Raw genomic sequence first — 20,992 nt, 5'->3', positions numbered from 1 at the left:
CATTTACCTGTACAAAGCAGGCTGCTGTACAGTATATCACCTGGGAACCATTCCTAGAGTAGTATTAAAAAAACCTTCATATAAATAAACTTGTGACCATGGTCACTGTGTAAGAATAGTTACCGGTGCAATAAAGACTGGCTTGCTTTGCTAACAAAATGGTTCTTACTGTTTCTATCCATGGGTCAGGAGCAGTCTGAACATCAGAGGAACAGTAAGGCTTGTATATAATGTAAATTCTAATTCATTCTATGCAGAGCTTTCTGAAAAGATTACTCAGGAAGTATGTTATCAAACATATTCAAAGAGTAAATCTGTTGTTCTGTTTCTCTTAATACCTGAATGTTCATTTGAGAGGATGATTTCTAATGTGTTGTAGTGCTCTGCTTTATCCGTTTGAGGGCAGCTGTTCACCAGTGTTAAGAGCTGTGGGAAAAGTATCTGGGGTTCTGCTTTCTGCACTTTAATCTTCCTATACTTGGAAATGTTTAATTTAGCCCCCCGTGTAACTCTTATTGTATCATGTATGTATTGCTTTCTGGTAAACAATTCCTAAAAAGCTCTGTTAAGGGTTCATTTTGAACTACATCAGACTAGAAAATAAAAAGGAAAATTATTATTGCTTATTACCTGCCTTTATTTTACAATAAAGTCTCTTCACTGGGCTGGCCAGAAAAGAAAGCAGTCTTCTGGATTCTTAAGTCTGCACTTAATACATGACAATCTCAAACCAGTATTTTCAACCCCAAGTTGCTGGGCACTTTTATGCATCCAAGTAAAGTGATCTGATTTTCTAACATGATCTTCAGATTAAAATGACAGGCAGGCACTTAAAAAGAGCATTATTGGAAATCAGTCCCAATTTATTTAGGAACAGGCTGTCAGAGAAATGTTACAGAGCATCAAAGCTCAAGTTTCTGTAACTTCACATTTGTCAAATTTACATGTTCTCACTCTGCATATTATAAAAAAACACAAACTTTTAAAGATAAATGCAAAGTGGTTCTTTAAGCTTTACAGTTAGAGCTTAGATTAGAAGTACATGTGTAATAAATACAAAAATACTTAGTATATGCAGTATATTCTTGACACCCTCTCCATTTTCGTCTTCCTGTTACACCCACTTACTGCTTAAATTAGTGTGTGCATATTTTCAGGCTAAGGACTTTCTCTTCTTAAATGTTTATAGCTGTCTAGCATAGCTTGGGCCCTTTGAACATTACTGAAAGACAATTAATAATACCTACAGTCCGTAACAGGTACTAAGTCTAAAGTAAGGCTAAGAAGAAAAAAGGATATGTGGAAACAAAACTGGGCCAACAGGATCTGGTCTGTTAGTGTAAGATTTTTTTTTTTTCTGGGAGACTCAACACTAAAGGGGGAAAAAAATGGGAGAGACAAAAACCAAAGCTTTTTCATATTGACCTGGAAAAGTGTGAAAGTTAACACAGCAATTTCATGTGTGACAAAACAGCCTTATTTTGCTTTGGCTTTGTCCACTTGGAAAGTGAACCATACTGAATGCAAACCAGATACTTTTTTTCAGCAAGTAGTGTGTCCCTATGGAATTACTTTAAAATAGTTACTTGTGAGTCTTTTGGAAGTTACTGAGGAATAACTGACATATTGGTGGCACTTATCTCAAACCACAAAAGAAAGGCTGATTATTAAAGCTTACTCTGTTAAGAGGTATGAGAATAATCTGTGACTGGAGATTGGAGCTGTGAGTGGTGCTTGGAGAATGCCTTACTTCTTTCTCGTCTGATACCCAGTTGTGTGTACAACTGTACATGGACCAAATTTGTCTTGAAATAGTCAAGTTCTTGTTTTCTGCTTTAATTATGTGCTAATACAAGAGAAGGTGAGTAAGAAGGTCTATAAACTGCTAAGGTATTAGGCTCTGATATCAACTAATAATGTTTATATTTGGTAATAAAATAGTACGATTTGCCACATTGTCAAATTTTCTTTCTAGGAATTGCACATTGAGACAATCTTTTAGAACTAAGTTTATTTCTTAAAAAAAAAAAAAAAAAAAAAAAAAAGCCTGTGACATCTATGTACTGAAAATAGATAAAATATTGTCTACTGATGAAATAATGTGAATTATCAAAGTTGAAATAACTATATATATATACATATACACACACTGTATCTGATCATTTCAAATTACATTTATATTAATAAATTTAGGTAAACTTATAATTTTGTGAATGATCATGATAGCAACTTATGCATCAGAAATGAAAAAACTTTGTTGAACTTGTAGCTTTTTTTTTTTWAATGACATATCAGGGTCATATGAGTTAATTTGTCAGCTCTGTTCTTGACTTTAGTCTTTCAAAAGTAGAAATAAAAGGCTACAATTTACCCTTCTTTGGTGTASTTCAGTGAGGCTTCCTCATCTGAGTGAAATTCAGATCCCAAGACACTTTCCCAAAGTCTTCCAGCCAGGTGAAAGCCTAGTATTTGTTGTATAAAATAAAGTCCTTCAGAATGAAGCTGTAAAGTATGTTCTGATGGTATTACTGTTAAATACAGGATAATGATAARCTGTTTTTTGTAGTTTATAGAATGAAATATAGAGAGTGAAATATAGAGTCTTTTAGAGATAAGAAAATGTATGTCTAAACTGTGCTTTTGAATGGCATTTGAATGGAACAGTAGAAAAGAAAAAAGCAAAGTGCATGAAAATACTGTGCTACCCAGCATTCTATCACAGCGTTTCTGTATGCAGTAGTTGTAAAGAAATAAGAACTTTTGTTTATCTGAGAAATGCATTCTGTTAAAAGTAAATGCTTACTCTAATACGTGTGTGTGTGTGTGTGTGTGTGTGTATATATGTATATATACACACACGCCAAATGAAGCATTCGGGAATTTTGTAGGCTTTTTTTTTTTTTTGTAAAAAGCATTTAACGAGCAAATGTTTAGTATGGAGAGGCCCTTTATATGTGCAAGTTAAACATGATTACAGCTTGGCTTTTTGAAGGGGAAACAAAGGGGTAAGTGGGGATGGTAATACAAGTATATTTTAATGCTGTCTTTTGTCAAATTACAGTGTTGTGCTTCAAGCATTAGAGCATTACTACATTCCCTCTTTTGCCCTTACACAATTATATAGTTAATTATCTTTGCTGGGCTGTGCATAAAGGGACTTGTAAGATTTCTTAATGGTCATTTATTCACTGCGTTTTGGGCTGTACTGACTTAGTTCATACAAGGGCTTTGGTTTTCTGTGTCTTTTATCAGCAATTTCATAAGAAGTGTTCACAGGCTTTTGTCTCTTCCTGCTCAGTTTTGCTCAAAGGTTTCAAAATTTGAATATGTTTTTAAGAAACGTGTTCATGTGTATGGACTGAAAAGAATTGTGGAAACCTAGCAGCAGCGTAAGAAAGCTAATTTGATCAAGAAATGATTTAAAATTGAAGCAAACCAATTGCAGATGACCTGAGCAACAGATATTCCTGTTTTAGCTTGTGGCGGCGGGGTAAGAACTTTTCTCATTTTCTCCACTTGCACGCTTCCTGAAAAACGGCACTCGGTCAGGCTTGCTGCTAAGGCAGGTGTCTCCCCACTGCCTTCAGGGGACCCTATTTTCAGAGGAAGGGAGGGGGTAGTAAAATGAGCTGAGAAACTCAAGGTGACTTTGCTCTCTCCCCCCATGCCTTCCAGAGAAGGGAATGGGCTCTTCTCTGTCCCTTCACTGTGGTGCTGAGCCTGGGCAGATATATCTCCAAACCCGCTGTGCCCAGGACGGGGAGGGTGACTCCGTTCCTGTGGCATGCCTAGAGCCGGGGGCCCCCGGACGCCGCTTCCCCGGGGCAGCAGGCAGGACAGCGCTGGGAGAGGGAGTGTGAACTTCCGGAGGAGAGGAGCAGAGCTCAGTGGGGTCTTAGGGCACCCGGACACAAGTCAGGAGGGATGGGGAGAAGGAGCTAAAAATCACAATGTGGGCAAAAATACAGTAGTAGTCTTAACTTCTAATAAAATAGCGTGCTCTTTCAAGCCAATATCTTCATTTTGAGGGACTTTAAGGTTTTTGTTTATTTGGTTTTGACTTTCGGTCTTGGTGTTTGACTTTCAACATTGTCTTCTTGTAGACAGTGGATGAGAAATAGCAAAGTCCTGGTAAGGTTTTTAGTCACTGGCCGTCAGTTTTTATTGAAACTCTAGAAGAACTCTTTGCCTGGAGAGCAGTAGGATTGACCCTGTGATAGCAGTATTGCTGTTTGAGGATTAGATTTTCATTTTTCCTGTCTGAAAGAACAACTCCAACTCATTTAAAAAAAAAAAAAAAAAACCTTCCTGTCAAGTGCATATGTAAGTGCCTGTGGTTGTTAAAACTCATGGCAGTTATGATTTTATTCTTCGTTATAAATGTCCGGATCCCTTTTCAGAGAAGGGTTCTTCTGACATTGCAGGGGAGGTCCACCAGCCGTGTGAGTGGCAGGAGCAGTCTGCCTTCCCATTAGTACTTTAATTCCTGGCTATACTAGGATAGCTCGCACTTCACTAAGCAGCAGACAGGTCAGGACACTTGGCAGGAGAAGGCTGAGAGACAAAGGCAGCAAGCTGTGGGGAGCTCGATCGCCAGTCCAAAAGTTTTATTTTTAAAAGAAATTATGCAACTTTGAAAGCAAAGTTTTCTGTTTTTTTAATAATGCTCTTGCGTTATTAGTAGACTTGACGAAGTAAGAACAGTAAAATGTCCAAACCTGGGAAAACTGCCATAAACCATGGCTTGGTTCCTGTTGATCTCAAAAGCGCCAAAGAACCTCTACCACACCAAACTGTTATGAAGATATTTAGCATCAGCATCATTGCCCAGGGCCTGCCCTTCTGCCGTAGGCGGGTAAGCATAAAGTTCTTTAAAATCTGAGTTTTGGTCACTTGGCTTGTAGTTGAGTGCTTTGTCATGGTGCATTCATTCCATGAGGAGATACTTGTATCTGTACTGCGTGTTGCCTTGGGGTGCCACTGAGTGGCCCTTGGGTCATATATTTCCATAATACTTGTGCTTCAGATTAATTAAAATCTGCACATGTTGTCTTAGGTATTACTTGTTTAAAGAGACATGGCAAAGATTCTTTTGTATTTGTTAACCATGCAGATGACGACAAATGCTGTACAGAGCAGGTATATCCATATGTGTATATTTAGCTTTTACTCGCCATTTTAGCTGCTGTAAATAGTTTGGAACTAAAATGTATTGAATGTAGTTCTGAATTGTGTTGGCGCATGTGACTTGTTGGGTACTAAAGTAGAGAATTCAGAGATCTTAAATTTATTTAATATTTGAATGTGTTTAGTAAAGCTTCTTAAAACATAATTTTAATACTTTTGTAACTCTCAATAATGGAGATAACATTTTTGCTGTTACAGAAAATAAAAATAGCATGTTACTATGTGGAGGTTGAGATATAGTTTATATATAGACAATCCTAGCCTGACAAACTACCACAGGTCTTATACTACAGCTTCAGTAACTGTGTGAATAAAGTTGCTCTTAAAATCTGATACGAGTTTAAAAAGAGTCTTTTAAATTTTGTTCTCTTTACACCATACAATTTTCAATAAAAGGTAAATATTTTCAAACCAGCTTATATCATGACTCCATTCCTTTCTTTATTACTTTTTGAAACAATTTTTTTCCAATAAAAATATAAATAAATTTATTATTCTTCGTAATGGATTTTCTCTAAACTGCATTGAGTTTTCTGTTTCTACTGAACAAAAATTACTTCCATTTATTAATCTAAAGTTTTAAAATCTGTCTCAGCTTTTGCAAATGTGCTAGCTGTTTCTAAATGTCAAAAGAATTTTCCTTCTTTTTAGTAAATTTACATGCAGTTAAATCACAATTTTGACAAGATTGCCCTTGAAATCTTGATTTTACTTTGTTGCTTTGAATGTCTATGTGAGAATATTTCTCATATGTAAAAGCTATGGCATGTATTGAAAGCTAGCAAAATGATATCAACCTGAAGAAATGCAGAAATTAGAACATGCGTATGCCTGTCTGTTTTATAGTGGATCGTGTACATTTCAGAAAAGTAATTCTTTTCAGAAATTCACTATTATACATGGGTGTTCACTGAACAGTGAATAGGAGCATTTTATAATGTTGAAAGCGATAAAGTAAATCTTATTTTTTAACAGTTATGCTTTCAAATCTAAGGTATGATTTGAGAGCTATTTTCTTGAAAAATAAGCATTTGAAATTTGTGTTTGGATAGTTTTAGTTTGTCTTGGACAGTATGCAACATAGAGGAAGAAGAAAATGCTTTTCTTTAAATTTAGCGGATATATACGTATTTTTCACAAATCTTTCTGAAAGTAGTGGCTATATTAATATATTATACTGTCAAAACTTTAATGCTAATGTTTTATATGTCTTATTTTCTGTAGTGTGAAATACATTTTAGTGTATCACCAAATATATGAAAAATCAGTTAAAATGCAGTTCTCTGAAGACCTTCTGTTGTTCCAAAGCAGGCACCATATCGCTCCCTTGTCCTGCCCTAGATCACGTTCAAGCAGTCAGTTTAATGACTTAGAGATTTTAGATCTAATAGGGTTCTGAGAAGGCGTTCAACATCTGCTTTTTTTTTTACCATTAGGACTAAGCTAGAAAATAATAATACTGAAATTTATATTTTACCAGCTAAGGTATCATTAACTTATCTAATTGTCATGTGTCTTATGAAACTAGTAATTCTTGAGATGATGGCCACTGATAGCAGCAAAGATAGGAGCTCCGCCTTTGCTTTCATTCCTTGTAACGTCCTCGAAGCCTGTGTATCACTCGAAGTGACTGCCATATCGGGCGCGTTCTTCGTGTACGTGCCTGCGTGCGTTGCATATGCAGTCTGCGTTGTCCTTTTTTTTCCAAGCCGTGTTTTTCAGAAGTACTTAGTAACCAAATGTGTCATGGATTGTAGTGCATATAATGGGTGTCTTGAATTTTCTAAATATTAGACTGTAAATTAACTCTGCTGTTTTTTTGCCTTCAACTGTCCTAAACCTGTTATGTGACAAAAGAAAAAACCTTTCCACCACAAAACAAAAAACCCCCCCACACTATTCTAATTTTCTATTGTTTCAAAACCTATTTTCTTATTTAAAAAATAAAACTCCTTTTTGGGTATCAACAGATGAAAGGTTCAGTACTTTTGTTACACAAGTTTATCATTTTATTAAAGGCACCRGGAACCAAGGAAGTATTTTCATGTAAAACGTGAGTTCTGATACAAATAGTCTTCACTGATGTGCCACTGTTAAATTTTTCTTAAATTCTACTTTTTTATATTAAAAAGAAATGCATTGAATTATTTAGTGTTTAATGTCCAGACCTAATCTTGATATGCTTTGTAAAATTAGTTACAGTTTGCTTCCAAATTATCGAGTTTGTAATACACCAGTCCTAACACCTATTTTTTTTAATGGCAGATGTACAATTATGCCATTCAAACACTGGCATGACTTAAAGTTTTCAGCCTTCTCCTTGTTTGAACTCATTTCTTCACCTCCTTAATTGTACATTAAACCAACCAAAACATCTTTAAAATGTGTACTGTGATCCTTGGGAGTAAAAATACTTCCGCTATGAGAGCTGGCGATTAATAGCTTCTGCATCCTCTGCATTGGTTATATTTGGCTTCTATCAAGTAGCGTACTATAAATGGTCACAAGACTTAACAGTTTGCCCTTATGTATTTTGTCAGTTTGCTCATGCAGTTAAAACACTTGTCTGCAATACTACTAATCTGAATCGAGTTAAAAATAGTATTACTTAGCATTCTTCTTTTAGCACTTGAAAACAACTGTAGTACGTAGCTCTAAAAGTATTGTACTTACAAAATAAATGTATAAATTCTTTCAAAACAGTCACTGAAAACATTGCTGTGTTGTTAAACGTAGACACAACTGTGGTCCGCTTTTTAGCTATTAACGTATCTTTTGTAGACACTGAAGTAGATTTTGCCGTATAATATGAAGAAGCAACAAAGTCCTTTAACTAGTACACATTTCGGATGTCATATCATTTAGCTATTGAGTGTGATTTAGCTGCAGCTGATCACTGAACATACTTATAAGATAGTCATGCATATTATGTATGTTCAAAAATCAAGTGCTGTGTTTTGTGTCATGGTGAATACCTTCAGATTGCTAAAAACTTGACTCTAAATGAATGGTGTGATTCTTGCCTTAGCTCTTAAACCTCTAACAAAAGAAACATTTTTTTGCTTCTGAACTGTTCTAATTCTTAACTATTTCAAAAGTTATATTTTAAAAATGATTTCTTCCCTCTTTAGTCTTCCATGTTATTAAAAATTTCAGTACTTACTGCTCTTAGTTGCTGTATAATTTCCTCATTTTAGATTCATATTTTTAAGAAGTGGTAATAAGCTGAAGCATTTGTGAAAATGACWTGTGTGCTTGCAACGTTCCTCTATTTCAAGTGGCTTAAAGTAGCACTGAATTGTTGTAAAGCATGGGTTTAATATGCACCCTGTGGTATTCTAAGCTAGAGAAGTTGGGGTAATAAATGTATCCGTTTCCAATGCCTGTGCTTTCAGAAACAGCCAATTATTATACTGTACCATTTCATGAGAATAGTTGCACCATATGCATGTAGTCTTACCTGAAATGTATCCTACCAAAGTTAGGTAATTTGTCAACTCTTGATTTGTAGAATGATTCCCTCTGTAGGATGGGTTTGTGTGTATGCTGAACATAGGATTGAGCATTTAAGCATTAAGCATACCTACCTGTATTTTTAATTTGTTAAGAGCATTCACTGGTCTTGTACGTTGCACGTGGAATAGGTCAGCTTGCTACTGCAGTAGAGTACTCCACATCAGACTGCAGTTCCTTTTCCTCCCTCTGGCTCTTTCTGGCTCTAATTATTTCCACTCTTAATGTGTCTTATGCATAAACTTTACTTACTTGGACTTGTTTCTTTATTCCTTCATTTCTATGTTAAAAAAATCAAAACGCTCTTTGGGCAGTCAGATCTACCTGCTTGTGGCAGCAGTTTAGCCAGTTAGTCCATCCTGATCTTCAGGAAAAAGTAAGCCTGATTTTTCTGCAACAAATCATATAATTTCAGCACATAATTTCATGGATGACAGTAAGTTGTTATTTAATGGACCAGAAAGCAGTCCAGGCTTCTCTGAAATGATTTATTCTCCAATCCTAACCAGGGAAAATACCGCCCTGTATTTCAGCTGACTTTGGATCAGGTCCTGAGTACAATGAAAAGGAACCAAAGTATTTTTCCCTTAAACTCAAAAAAGAAAAATCCCCCCCTCCCCAAATTCCTTACCACTTGGTAAGAGGAGACTGTCAGAACAAAGTAAAGAAAAAGTGTGTGTGTGTGTATGCATATATGTATGTGTGTATATATATATATATATATTTTTTAATAAAATTGTGGGGAATATGAGAGTGTTACCAGACAAATAAGAGCGCTCCCACATGTTGAGGGTGTTCAAGAGACTTTTTGGTTCTGGGTTTTGTGGCAGGGAACTTTCATTATGGCCACTAGAGGTAAGAAGTTTCTTCAGGTAGCTGTCAGAAATTATTTTCTTTTAAAGCTGATTTAGCCTTTAGGGTCAATGTCTACATGAGGCAAATGAGAGGAAATTTGTTTTCGTACCTATGCTTGTTCCCCATAAGGGAGTGTGTCCTTTACTTTGGATATCAAAATATTCTCTGTAAAGCCAGCCTTGTAGAGGTTTTACTTTTCATTCTGTTAACCCTATAACTTACAGTATTTGTTTTTTTTATTTTTGGAGCTTTGTTTTGGAAGACTTTTGGAATGAGACTAAAGTCTCATATAGAAATACAAATAATTTTGATTAATGAACTATTTCTTTTTTTTCCCTCTAAGTATATGCAGCATCTCTGCTCCCCAATGCTCTCTTCCTGTGCCTTTCATCTCCTCTCACATCCTGCGTGAGGTGGTAGCCTTGAAGAAAGGCAATATGTTACTTATTTTCTCAATATGGAGCAGTGGCAGTCTGAAGATTATCTTCTCCCCCTCTCCTTTTTTCTTTCTTTCTACAATTATCTCTGTTATCGGGCTCACAAACCAGTTGACTGTCCTGTACTTGAGAGGGAGCAAAACAGGGATCGGAAACGAGAGCTGGTGAGAACCTCCCTTACCTAGTTAATGTGAGATCAATTCGGGGTGGCKCAAACTGACTCGGCTGAGGGGGCCCCTGTGCTCTCCTAGGCGCAAGGTTTGCCAAGCCTGACCAAAATCCATCGCTTTCCCCGTAAGCCCGTGGATGGAGGCAGATGCAGCGTGTGTTTGTGGCCCGGTAAAGTGGTACACGCACGGAAGCATGCTTCCTGCCCGGCCCTCCCTGGCTGTGGGACGTGGCAAGAGCTCTGGGCTTCAGCTAGCCCTTCGTAGGAGGCAGCTTAGGTTGCTGCTCAAGCAGCTGCTCCCTGTGTCCCATGGGAAAAAAGAAAATTGCTAGCCAAACGGTGCAGATTTAGTCCAACCTGCTGCACTGAAGAAGGGTCAAAAATACCTGGACAATCTGACAACTTGCTTACAATTTTTTTTAGGCTTCCACTGCAGCATGTCATAGCCCACAGACTGTTTTTTTTTCTTTTTGTTTTTTTTTCAGAATATTCAGTGATCCTCTGTCACCATAATGATTCTTTGAGAATTGCTTGTATATTTAAATTGTGCTATTTCTAGGTGAGATAAAAGCGGCAGCAAGAAACTCATTTATATTTAACACTACCTAAATGTTTTTCTTTGTGGTTTTGATGGATTTAAAGCTTCCATCTCTCATGCAGTGAAAGATATTATTCTATTCCAGACTGATATGCATGTGCACATGCTAAAAGCATGTTGTGAAGATTACGAAGTCAAATCACTTAAATTTAGGAAGTGTCAGAATTAAGCTTGCCTGGGCAATTTGTGCCCAGTTATTTAGATGTTTTTAGAAAAYGCTATTGTTAGCAAAGTTGAGCTGTTTAAACATGCTGGATTGACTTTGTGAAAGCTCTTTATCTGCTTGAATTCAGTCTGGTTTATCGTCTGTTTTGCCGCCATCTCAAGCTCTGGAGACTGTGGCATCTGGCAAGGAAAAGGCAGAGGGGGGCATGGCAGGGCCCCTCTGAACTGACCTGCCAGCCTCTGTGCTGAATGTCTGATCACGCCTGAGGGGAGTTTATGAAATGTGAAATGAAGTACTTCATTTAAGGCTTTGAAGCCTCATTGCCTTAACCACAAATCTCTTTCTCTTCTTGCAGTCCCTTGTGTCGTTCAGTAAACGCTTTCGGTCCTTGCACAGCAAATGAAGCCATCCTAGTTTCCTGGGCAGATCCGTTTCAGGTATGAGGAAAGGAGCCTCTGCGGGGAAGAAATACCTGACGGTGTCAAGACTGCCTCGTAACACAAAGAAACGCAAAGAGGGCGGCAAATTAATTCTAACTGGCAATCTTTGTTCCAGCATTTCCCAGATTCTGACTGGAAGTTAAACCGAGCTAGAATGATACCCAGGCAAGTCGTAAGTGGGGTCGTAGCCTCACATCCCCTTCTTAGGGCTCTGCCCACTGGCGCGGCAGTGGGTTATCGTTCTGAGATGAGCCATGACGCTTGGGGAAGGATGGCTCTGCCGGTTTGAGTAGTTCCACTCTGCAGACCAGAGTTCCCGCTTCATTCCCAGTTTCCTTGCCCAGCCTGTGATTTTCTTCCGACCTGTGTCTTAGACTCTGCTTTGTCCCATCTCACTGCTGTAATTAGTAATTCATGCTCCTTTCTCCCATAGTCTCTTACTGCTATTTTAGATACTTCAAGCTTATATATGCTCTGTTGCTTTTCATGTGGAAGATGGTAGATAGAATTTTATTTGTAAGCTGCAAAAAAKGAAGCAACCTGCATGGAGGAGACTCATGTAGGTAAAGACTTATTTTTAGACATCTGTAATACTTAAATATTAGAATTTGAAACTGGATATTGTAATATGTGTACCTCTCTCTGGGAGTGTTAGAATTGCAGTTGACCTTGTTTTCTGTAGTCAATATTCTGTAGGCTAATGTAGGCTATATCAGATAGCCTATAATGAAGGTGATTGCTTGCAACATACTTCTTTTTATGGGGTATTATGTGGGATCTTTCCTCATGATTTAGATGTTTCTAGGTAGGTATATATTCATGSATTTAAAAAGCATACTTTTTTTAAGAAGCTTTACTACCAATGCTATAATAATAATGTCCCAAAAGCTGTGCATGAAAATGTCCCTGCACAGAGAGCTTACCGCTTAGAGATGAAAGGCATAAGACAAAATGGGGGTCAAAACATGACATCTTTCTAGCAACTAGAAACAGAAAATTGTTTTTTGGTTTATAGATCAGTACTCCATATGTAATATTATACTGCTCTCTTTCTAAGGATGCTCTCCCACCAAAATTTTTCTGTCCAAAAATTGAAAAAGAATGGCAGAACAGGTGCTACAAAGGTACTTTTTGTATTTTGTTAGTCCCATTTTATTTCCTACTGACTCTGTATTTAGGTACACTTACTAATACTAATAAATTTAGATTGTGTAGCTTAAAGTGAATCTGCATGATACAGTGTCTGTAAGTCCAAATGGCTGTCTTTTCCAAAGCATGCTGCTATTAATAAACCCTACACAAGATTACTTCTCATGATAACAGCAGCAGCTGGCAAGAATGTTTGCAATTTTAACATATTTGCTATAGCACTACTACATGCCATCTCACATTTTTCCTGTGGTTCGTTGTCAGTGAAATTTCAGATTGAATTCTTGCTTCTTCTTTCATGGCCTCAGTCTCTCCCCTGTCCTCCCTCCCCACCTCCAAATCCTGTCTAGCTACCAAACTATCAAACAAGTCCTCAACTGTCTAGTGCCTGTTCTGTCTACATAGTTTTTCTGAAGCGTATCTCTTCTTTCCTGCCTGTCTACACCCACACTGTTCCTGTCCCCTGCTCTCCGCTTATGCGGCATGCAGTTCTGGTAAGCCCTTCCTGCCCACGCGCCTCCTTTAATGAAAAAAGGAATTATCTGTACTTGCTAGCCTAATTTCTTAATTAAAGCAGATAAACCATGAAGTTGAAGAAATACAGAAATACAGCAGCTATTAATTAATTTTTAAAATATGTGCATTTAAGTTTAAATATAATAATTTAAGTATTAAAACATTACATGTAAATCCCGTCTCATTTCTTGCCCTTGTTCTATTATCTCTAGGCAGAACTCTCACAGTTGGTATCACTTCTCTTACCTTGAGGATTATCCAGAATAAATGCTTGGGCACCTTTCTTTTTTAGGTGGAATGGATTTGTTTTAAACTATGATAATCTTCTCTTTGTTTCATGTATTAGACGTGTAAGCTTGACACTTATTTGCAGTTCACGCTCACATTGGTACAAGAAATAAGTTAGATTATCTAATACAGACACTACACATGGCAAAAAAAAATTGTACAAATTAAAGTGGGGCTCCATCATCCCTTTAGCTTGTGACAAGATCTTTTGCATCAGTGCCATTTGTGACTATGGTTCATCTAATTGTATAAGATTGCTTCTGATAGAAATTCTTAGTTTTCTAATCATGTTTGAAATATCATTATATGTTGGGGTCATTTTGACACTGATTGTAATTAATGTATCTCCAGGCTAAGGACTGAAGTTAATTCCCACAGTTATTAAGGATATATGTCCATAAAGGTACTTGTTCATTTTCAAATGGAAATGGGCTATAATATTAACAGCAGGGTTTTGGTCAGTTCCCAAGTCATATGTAGCTTTGTGGCTTGAAAGTGCAAAATTAGATTTGTTTTAGGGTAGTTTGGTTGGTTGGTTTGTTTGTTTGTTTGTTTTTAAGAAATAACCCCCAAGAAAACGTGTTAGGGAAATACAAAGAACATATAATGCTACTTAACTGATTTATTATACTTTGTTGTAAGAATCATTCTTATGTAGAATTTGAAAAGAAAAAAAATCCAATAAGCCAATTACATATAACAAGTTTTAGTTACAATTTTACTGGAACCATTCCATCTAAATGTCAGATAAACTTGCTGTAAATTTCTTCTCATTAAATTTCTTCTCTGTTCCTGTTGTCTTGTCACATCAAGAGCTGCTCATCTTGGGGAAAGCCCTCAGTGAATGCAGCTCTTATTTCCCCAGAGAAGAGGAGACAGTTTGAACCACCCGATACCAAGCTGTGTTAGTGACTGCAGGCTTGCATTAGATCTGTTGGCATCACTAAAGCTAGCTTTTCAAATGGCTTGAATATTGTGCTGCCTTCCTGAGTCAAATTTGTTTTGAGTGTCTGATTCATGTAGATCACTCCTGCTTCCTGTACGTGACACCATCTCATTTTCTTGCTTCTGCTYGCCGTCTTCCTTGGTTCATGCTGTGCCTTCCCATGAACAGTTGTATCCAGATGTCTTCTCATTTTAGCGCCTTATATAAAATGAATGCAGCTGTCTTATACAGCACTAAGCTCTGAGCCAGTCATGAGATTTCTGGGAAGACATCCAAATTTCTGCAAGGATCAAGAGGAAATAGTTTCCTCCTCTGAAGCGTTGCCCCGTTTTAATTTGGGCATATAAGTGAATATGGCATATTTGTTTGTTTATGGCCACTTTTAGCAGGTCCAGCCTTACTTTTGTCTGTTTAGGTAGATAGAATTTGTATCGGAAGCGACCTGTTCTTCCTGCTGTGTGGAGAAGGTAAATGCTTGAAGACATCTAAGATGTCTTCAGGGAAATCCCTGAAAATATGGCAGTGAGGAGAGGCGAGTGTGCAAACCTGCTCAGTGATACCCTTCCACCCCCATGCTTTCTCCCTTCCTGATACGGAAGGAAACTTGTAGTAAAAATTCAGACTTGTCACTGAAGTGCTGGAACATATTAAATACCATGATTTGCAACTCTTTCCATTAATTTTGAGTACCTTTATGACTTTGGGAATCTAATTTACAGAAACTTCAGTCCTTCCTTCTCCCTTTTTACATGAAACAACTATTTATTTAGTTGCAAATTTTGTCAGGAAAATTGTTGCCTTTTATTTGTAGCAATTGTTACCTGTTTTTGTCAAGTAAGTTGGATTGTTGATGATGAAATCATGGGTACCTGTTATTTCTAAAATTTATGACTGCTAGTTCACTAGCTTTAAACTTTCCTGAAATCTTATTATAGTTTATTGTCTTAGCTTGGACAAGTAGCATTGGCAGCTCCTTGCATTGGACACGTAAAACATATAAATTCATAATTGCTAAAAATTTTCAGCATGTTCTTTGAGCTTCAGTAGATAATTTATGTCCTCTGAGGTTGTTCAGACACCATTACCCAGTCATAATTGGTACTGCAAGTCTAGTAAAACTAACCTTTCAAGAGACATCTGCATTTTCTCRCTCTCAGCATCATCCATCTTTTGTGTATGTATGTTGGTATAAAAACTCAGACACGTTATTTAATAATTGGCTCTGGGGCCTTGTGTTTTCCTGTTGATTTTAAGATTTATAATTCATATTTACACTATTTAAACATGAACTGTATTAGCAAAAAAAATTAAAATGAACTGCCTTTTCTGTGAAGAGATAACTGATTTTTATCACTTATGCACCAAAATGTGTGCACTTTTTTATGTGGCTTACCAGGTGACTGTTTGTGGATAATGTACAGTATGCATATTTGTATATTTATGTCTTTAGAAGAAAGTATATAATCCTTTTCGCTGTGAATGCACTTACGTTGACACAGAAGTCAAACCTCAGTGGAGTAAAAAAAAATTTTTTTTTTTTTTAAATGTGGCTTTGAGTCCTCTCTATTGCCTGTACCTTAGGAATGTATTGTACAACTATTTTATTATAATCTTTAAATTATCATTATCAGCAAGCATTTTTATTTTTTCTCGAAGAACAAAAAATCAGTATGTGTTCCAGTAGAGAGGACATACGAATGTACATTTCTTTTGAAGAATAAGAGTGTCAGATACTGGATGTGGTGTTCCAAAGCATGTAATGACAAGGATCAAAAAGCTGTTGCCCTATTAAAAACCTAATATATGCAGCAATCTTTGTATTTCTGAAAGAATGCCAATTGCTACTTATAAATATGCTAAAAGCCTTTCTGAACTTCTGAATTCCTTTGACAGTGCTTGTGAACGTCATGGTCTGTGTTTAAGGTACAATATATACTTCTCATTCAGTTGCATGCAATAGTAAAGCTAATTGCTTCCTTTCTTCTTCTGTTCAAAATTGGGGAGTCATAGCATCTTGTTATCTAATACTGCTTAATAATAAACCTCGTAATACACACAAAGATAGAGATGCTGCTCACTGTTTCTCTCAGAGCTGTTCTTTCAGTGTGAGTTTTAAGATTTTCTTTTAACTCTTGGCCAATAAGTAACACCAATGCCAAGACTTGGGCCTTGGTTAGATTTATCTGTCATAGACATATCAAAACATGTATCAAACACAAATACTTTATTTAGGCTGTTTTAGTTTCATCTTCATCAAGGGTTTTAATAAAATAGACTAATTATTAAATGAATTACTATTATTATTCTAGCAGAACAAACCTTAATTTTTTTCCCTTTTAATTTTTCTTTCCCATTATATTATCTTTTATCTTAGCTTTAAAGTGATCAGAATTTTTCAGTATAAACAAGACCTCCATTTTTAACAGGAAAAGTAATAAACSGGAGAAACATCACATATCTTTCTTTTAATGTATTATAGATAAGGAAAAAATTTCTTCCCTTTCTCCAGTATATCGTCCTCCCCCCAAATGAAAACAGACCCCAAAAGCCTCCCAGCTTACCTTCAGCACATTGTTTCTGTTCTGTACAGGGAAGAGGGAACACAAGAACCAGGATACAACTTTAAGCAGCACGTTTATAAACAAATTTGGAAACTAACTTCATTTTCCCTTAGGTCTTTTCTTGTTTCTTCCACCTCACGGATGTCTCCTGTAATATTCCCTGTGCTTACAAACAGCTGCTGCAAAGAGCCCCTGTCTTCCCTTGTTTGACTTGGGAAATCAAGAGTTATTTCTTTCCTGTATAAAATATGGAAAGATTTAACCCTGTGCCATTTTTTAAGCTTTTCCTGAACTCCATTTCAAAGGACACCTACATGGAACAAACATTTGCAGTGAATGCTGGCTGCATGTCAGGTTGTGACAACTTCAAAGTTGAGGGTCTCTGAGACAGTACAGAAAAAAAGATTTCAAAAACTGGATGCTCACTCTGACTAGTGGAAGAAAAATTCCATCCTGGTCCCCGAAGGCACCCACCATAATGCCTAAGATAAATATGAAAAACCCAGCCTCTCCTAATCCCATTAGGAGTAATATAAGTTCCACCGGGAGAGGAGATCTCCCAAAGATCCTATGATCTGTTCTACTTTTCTCTTCTGTCATGCTTCCATACTAATGAGGCTACAGGAATGCATGTCTTTTTGTGGGCTTAAAATTCAGTTGTAGCATAAGTGCAGCTTTCTTAGTAATAAATGTTCTTAAATTGAAATCTTGGTCAGGTTTTACTATCCTGTTTTAAGTAAAACCCTGTATATTTCCTAATCAAGGATTATAAAAATGATTTTTTTATAAATGCAACTGATGATAACAGAAATCAGCCTATGTGTTAAGTTCAGTTTGGTTTGTCTTGTCTTTAATTTGGAATAGGGGAGAAAATGCCTGAAACATGAAGTTGTTTTGGAAGCATAATTTCTCTTCTGAAAACGATTTTGGTAAACATCCAAGCAGAATTCAGTGGATCAAGATTTGGGGAAAGATGAGTGTTTCCAGGCAGAAGTGTAACAGAAGGGGAAGGCAGAAGAGGATGAAATACTGCTGCGTAGAGAAAAGAGCATTGGAGGGCACTGCTTTGTAAACAAAGTTCATTAGTTGTTTGAAAATCATCACAGCATTTCAAGTGCAAAATGTGTTATCTTTTCATTTATGAATGGGAATGTTTGAGCTTTCAGCTCACAAACAGATTTACAGCCATTTTTACTTTCATTAAAAATACAGAAGTCCCCATATCTGATTCTCACCTAAAAGCAGAATTCAAAGTGTACAGGGGCTTTTGATAGACTACTTTAAATGAAAGTTATGAGTGATTTCAGCTTGTCTCCAGATGCAACTTGAGCTGTGCTTTGGGTGCTCTTTGACAGCGATTAGTTTCTTTGCAAAGGCTGCTTGAAGGGACACAGCGTTTCCTGCTTCTCTGATGGATGCCTCAAATACTGTTTAGCAATAGCATAGTTATCACAGGACGGGAGAAAGGTAGGCACTACCACATCATCCAAGGTGTGTGTTGTAGAGAAAACACTGTTTATTGACTATGAATGATATAGAAAGTGAGATTAATAAAAGGCAGAACAGAAAATGAGTGGTTGTAGTACCAAGCATCCAGATCTGTATTGCTAAAAGTTTGACTGTTTGTGTGTGCGTGTTGGTAAAGTAGTTTTTTGTTGTTTTTTTGTTGTTTTTGCAGTGGTACAAGGTGTTGAAGTATTTTCTAGTACTCCCTGGCTAGCAGTCCTAGTTGACAAGAAGTTTATATGATTTTAAAGAGTGATGCTGTAGATTGTACAGTGAAGTCTCTTGAACAAGAATACCTCATGATTTATTTAAGAATCCTGTTATTCCATAAAAAAAGACCCAAACAAAAGTGTCATCTCTGAGTGCTGGGCAGCTGAACTATGCAATAGTTCCTTTTTTTATGTCTCTCTTGCAGAATCAAAGCTCGATTAATTGCAGTTACAGTGATTTTTACCTCTAGGTGCCACCAGTATGATAGAAATATAACCCCCTGTTCTTAATCAAAAGCCTTTCAATTAACCTGATACTGAAGTACTAAGGAGCAACCTGATACTTGGAGAAAAAAACCCTAAAGAGGACATGGCAGTTCCTCTGAGTGCAACCTTCACTTCAAAGCTAAGAATGTTTCTTTTAAGAGAAAGATCTATTATATTATGGTAATTGACACTTCTAGGTTTAAAAAAAAAAAAAGTGACTAGGCAGAGGATAAAATAAAGTACATAATGGCCCAGRTATTGTCACTGAAATAACTAATTGCTGTTTGTCAAGATTTATTATAAAACAACTGTCTTAACTTGCCTTTTTTCTACTTAGATGTAGTCAGAAGAGAAAGCTTGAATTTAATTTTCATTTTGTTAATACAGAATCCTTTGGGTATTATCATTGTGGTTATGGAAAACAGATTTTTGCTATACTTAACATGCCATTAGTTATGATCTTTATGATTAGAAACTCCTTTTTGCAGCAGTTCATCAGTGAGGGGTTACCCTGCCCTGACCTTGGTGAAGGAGCCATATAAGAAGTCCTTGTAAACTGGATTCTCAGATAAACAGTGCATGTAGGTATGCACAATGCTACAGTAATAATAATGTAGTGGTGTCTGGTATTCAAGTGTGGGGCTGTAAGCTCAAAAAATGTTAGATTGCCTTGAAGTGTCCTTTATCCCATTATTCTGAAGAATACAAATTACACTAGTAGCTTGAAGTCTGTTTCAGTGCATGATTTTCCAAAATATATCAAATTGAGAACCAGTTTGTACCCTTTTTCATAACTGATGATAATCCAAACTTAGTTTTTTTTCTTCTTCCATGTTAAATTTCTGCTTGCGTGCAGGTGACTTGCATAGTCTAATAGACCTGGTGTATTAGTCTATAAGGAAAGTTAAATTATCACTAGATTCTGCTAGGCTACATGGGTTGTTGGCCTGACCCACCACTTCTGATGTTCTTGTGAACTATGGCATGTATAAAATGTCCCATGGTTTTGATAGTGTGCACGTGGAAGAAAGAGCTTCAGTGTATGATTTATTTAAAGAGCTACCATACCAATGTAATGGACAAAATAGCTTTAGGCTATTTTGTAAGCAAAGGAGATTTGCTAAGGCACATCATCTACTTAAGGCTATGTTTATTTTAAATACCATATAAACATTTGTAAAACATGAAATATTTTGAGGATAAGCTTTAAGAATTGCAATTTTTGTCATTCCAGTTTGAGGGGGGGAGGTTGTTTTTAATGTTTGCTACTGTGAAGTATACTGGTTCACTTCATGGTCTCATGGTGTACCCATTTTGTTTTCATAATGAAAAATATAATTTCTTACCTCATTGAAGTTCAGTGAGGTCCTTGTCCTTTGCAGCTCTTTATGCCAGTTTATCATATCATGAATGGGGTAAGGAGGCACTGCACGTCCTTGTCCTGGCTTGAGAGGGAGTTAAGAAAATGAGGGAAATGCCTGCATTACTGTAGTAATCTTTTCTACATGGACCAGATTCTGAAAAATAGCTGAGCTCCTTTTTTTTACCGGTATTGAAATCTTAATTGAAAAGAGCTAGAAAAGTAAATTCTTACATTTATTTCTGTATTTCATGGATTTTCTGTAGAAAAGTCATCCCTGAATTTTTAGAGATGAAAATAGATTAGATAGTTTATCTGAGCAAATTGTATGAACATACATATTTTTTCCAATTGACATGAACAAATAATATACTTCTAAAATATAAAATATTGTCAATGGCAAGTCTGGATATAAATGGTAACTATAGCATATAGTCATACACACAACCAGACTATAATATTAATTTTAATAAAACTTAGGAAATTTATGTTTATTAATGTAGTAAATTACTCCTATTATGCTTACCACCCCTTCTTTTCTTGGATACTAATAATTTTCAAAGGCAAGGGAGCCACAGCTAATGAAATACAAAATAGCTTGTTATGCTTCTGTCTTGCTGCACGTCTGTAGCACATAAAGAAAAGTAATACCTTGTGTTATTCCCATATTTTTCCTTAGAAGAGGATCATAAAATCTTGCTGTCTTTTATTTAAAGAAAGGTATGATGAAGACTGGGTTGGCAAACCCTGAGAATTCTCAAGATTAATATTCAGTTTGAAACCGAATASCTTTTCTGCATCAAAAAGGTAGAAAAATACAGAATT

The 20,992-nt window shown here is 36.5% G+C and overlaps 1 protein-coding gene across 5 annotated transcripts in view; it reads left to right on the top strand.

Moving 5' to 3' along the window:
- FBXW7 (F-box and WD repeat domain containing 7) overlaps positions 1–20,992 on the top strand; it is a 172,712-nt gene that overhangs the window by 83,258 nt on the left and 68,462 nt on the right. Inside the window, exon 4 of one of the 5 annotated variants that reach the window (XM_026088220.1) lies at positions 11,281–11,346. The exons of the other annotated variants lie outside the window; for them this stretch is intronic. Within the exon in view, the coding sequence (XP_025944005.1) occupies positions 11,281–11,328 (48 nt within the window). The 3' untranslated portion in view covers positions 11,329–11,346. Of the gene's footprint in view, positions 1–11,280; positions 11,347–20,992 lie in introns of those variants that run through there. 5 annotated transcript variants of the gene reach the window in all.

This window comes from Apteryx rowi, unplaced genomic scaffold (assembly GCF_003343035.1).
Source record: "Apteryx rowi isolate R43461 unplaced genomic scaffold, aptRow1 scaffold_76, whole genome shotgun sequence".
Classification (NCBI taxonomy): domain Eukaryota; kingdom Metazoa; phylum Chordata; class Aves; order Apterygiformes; family Apterygidae; genus Apteryx; species Apteryx rowi.
This window is presented reverse-complemented; position numbering and strand designations above follow the sequence as displayed.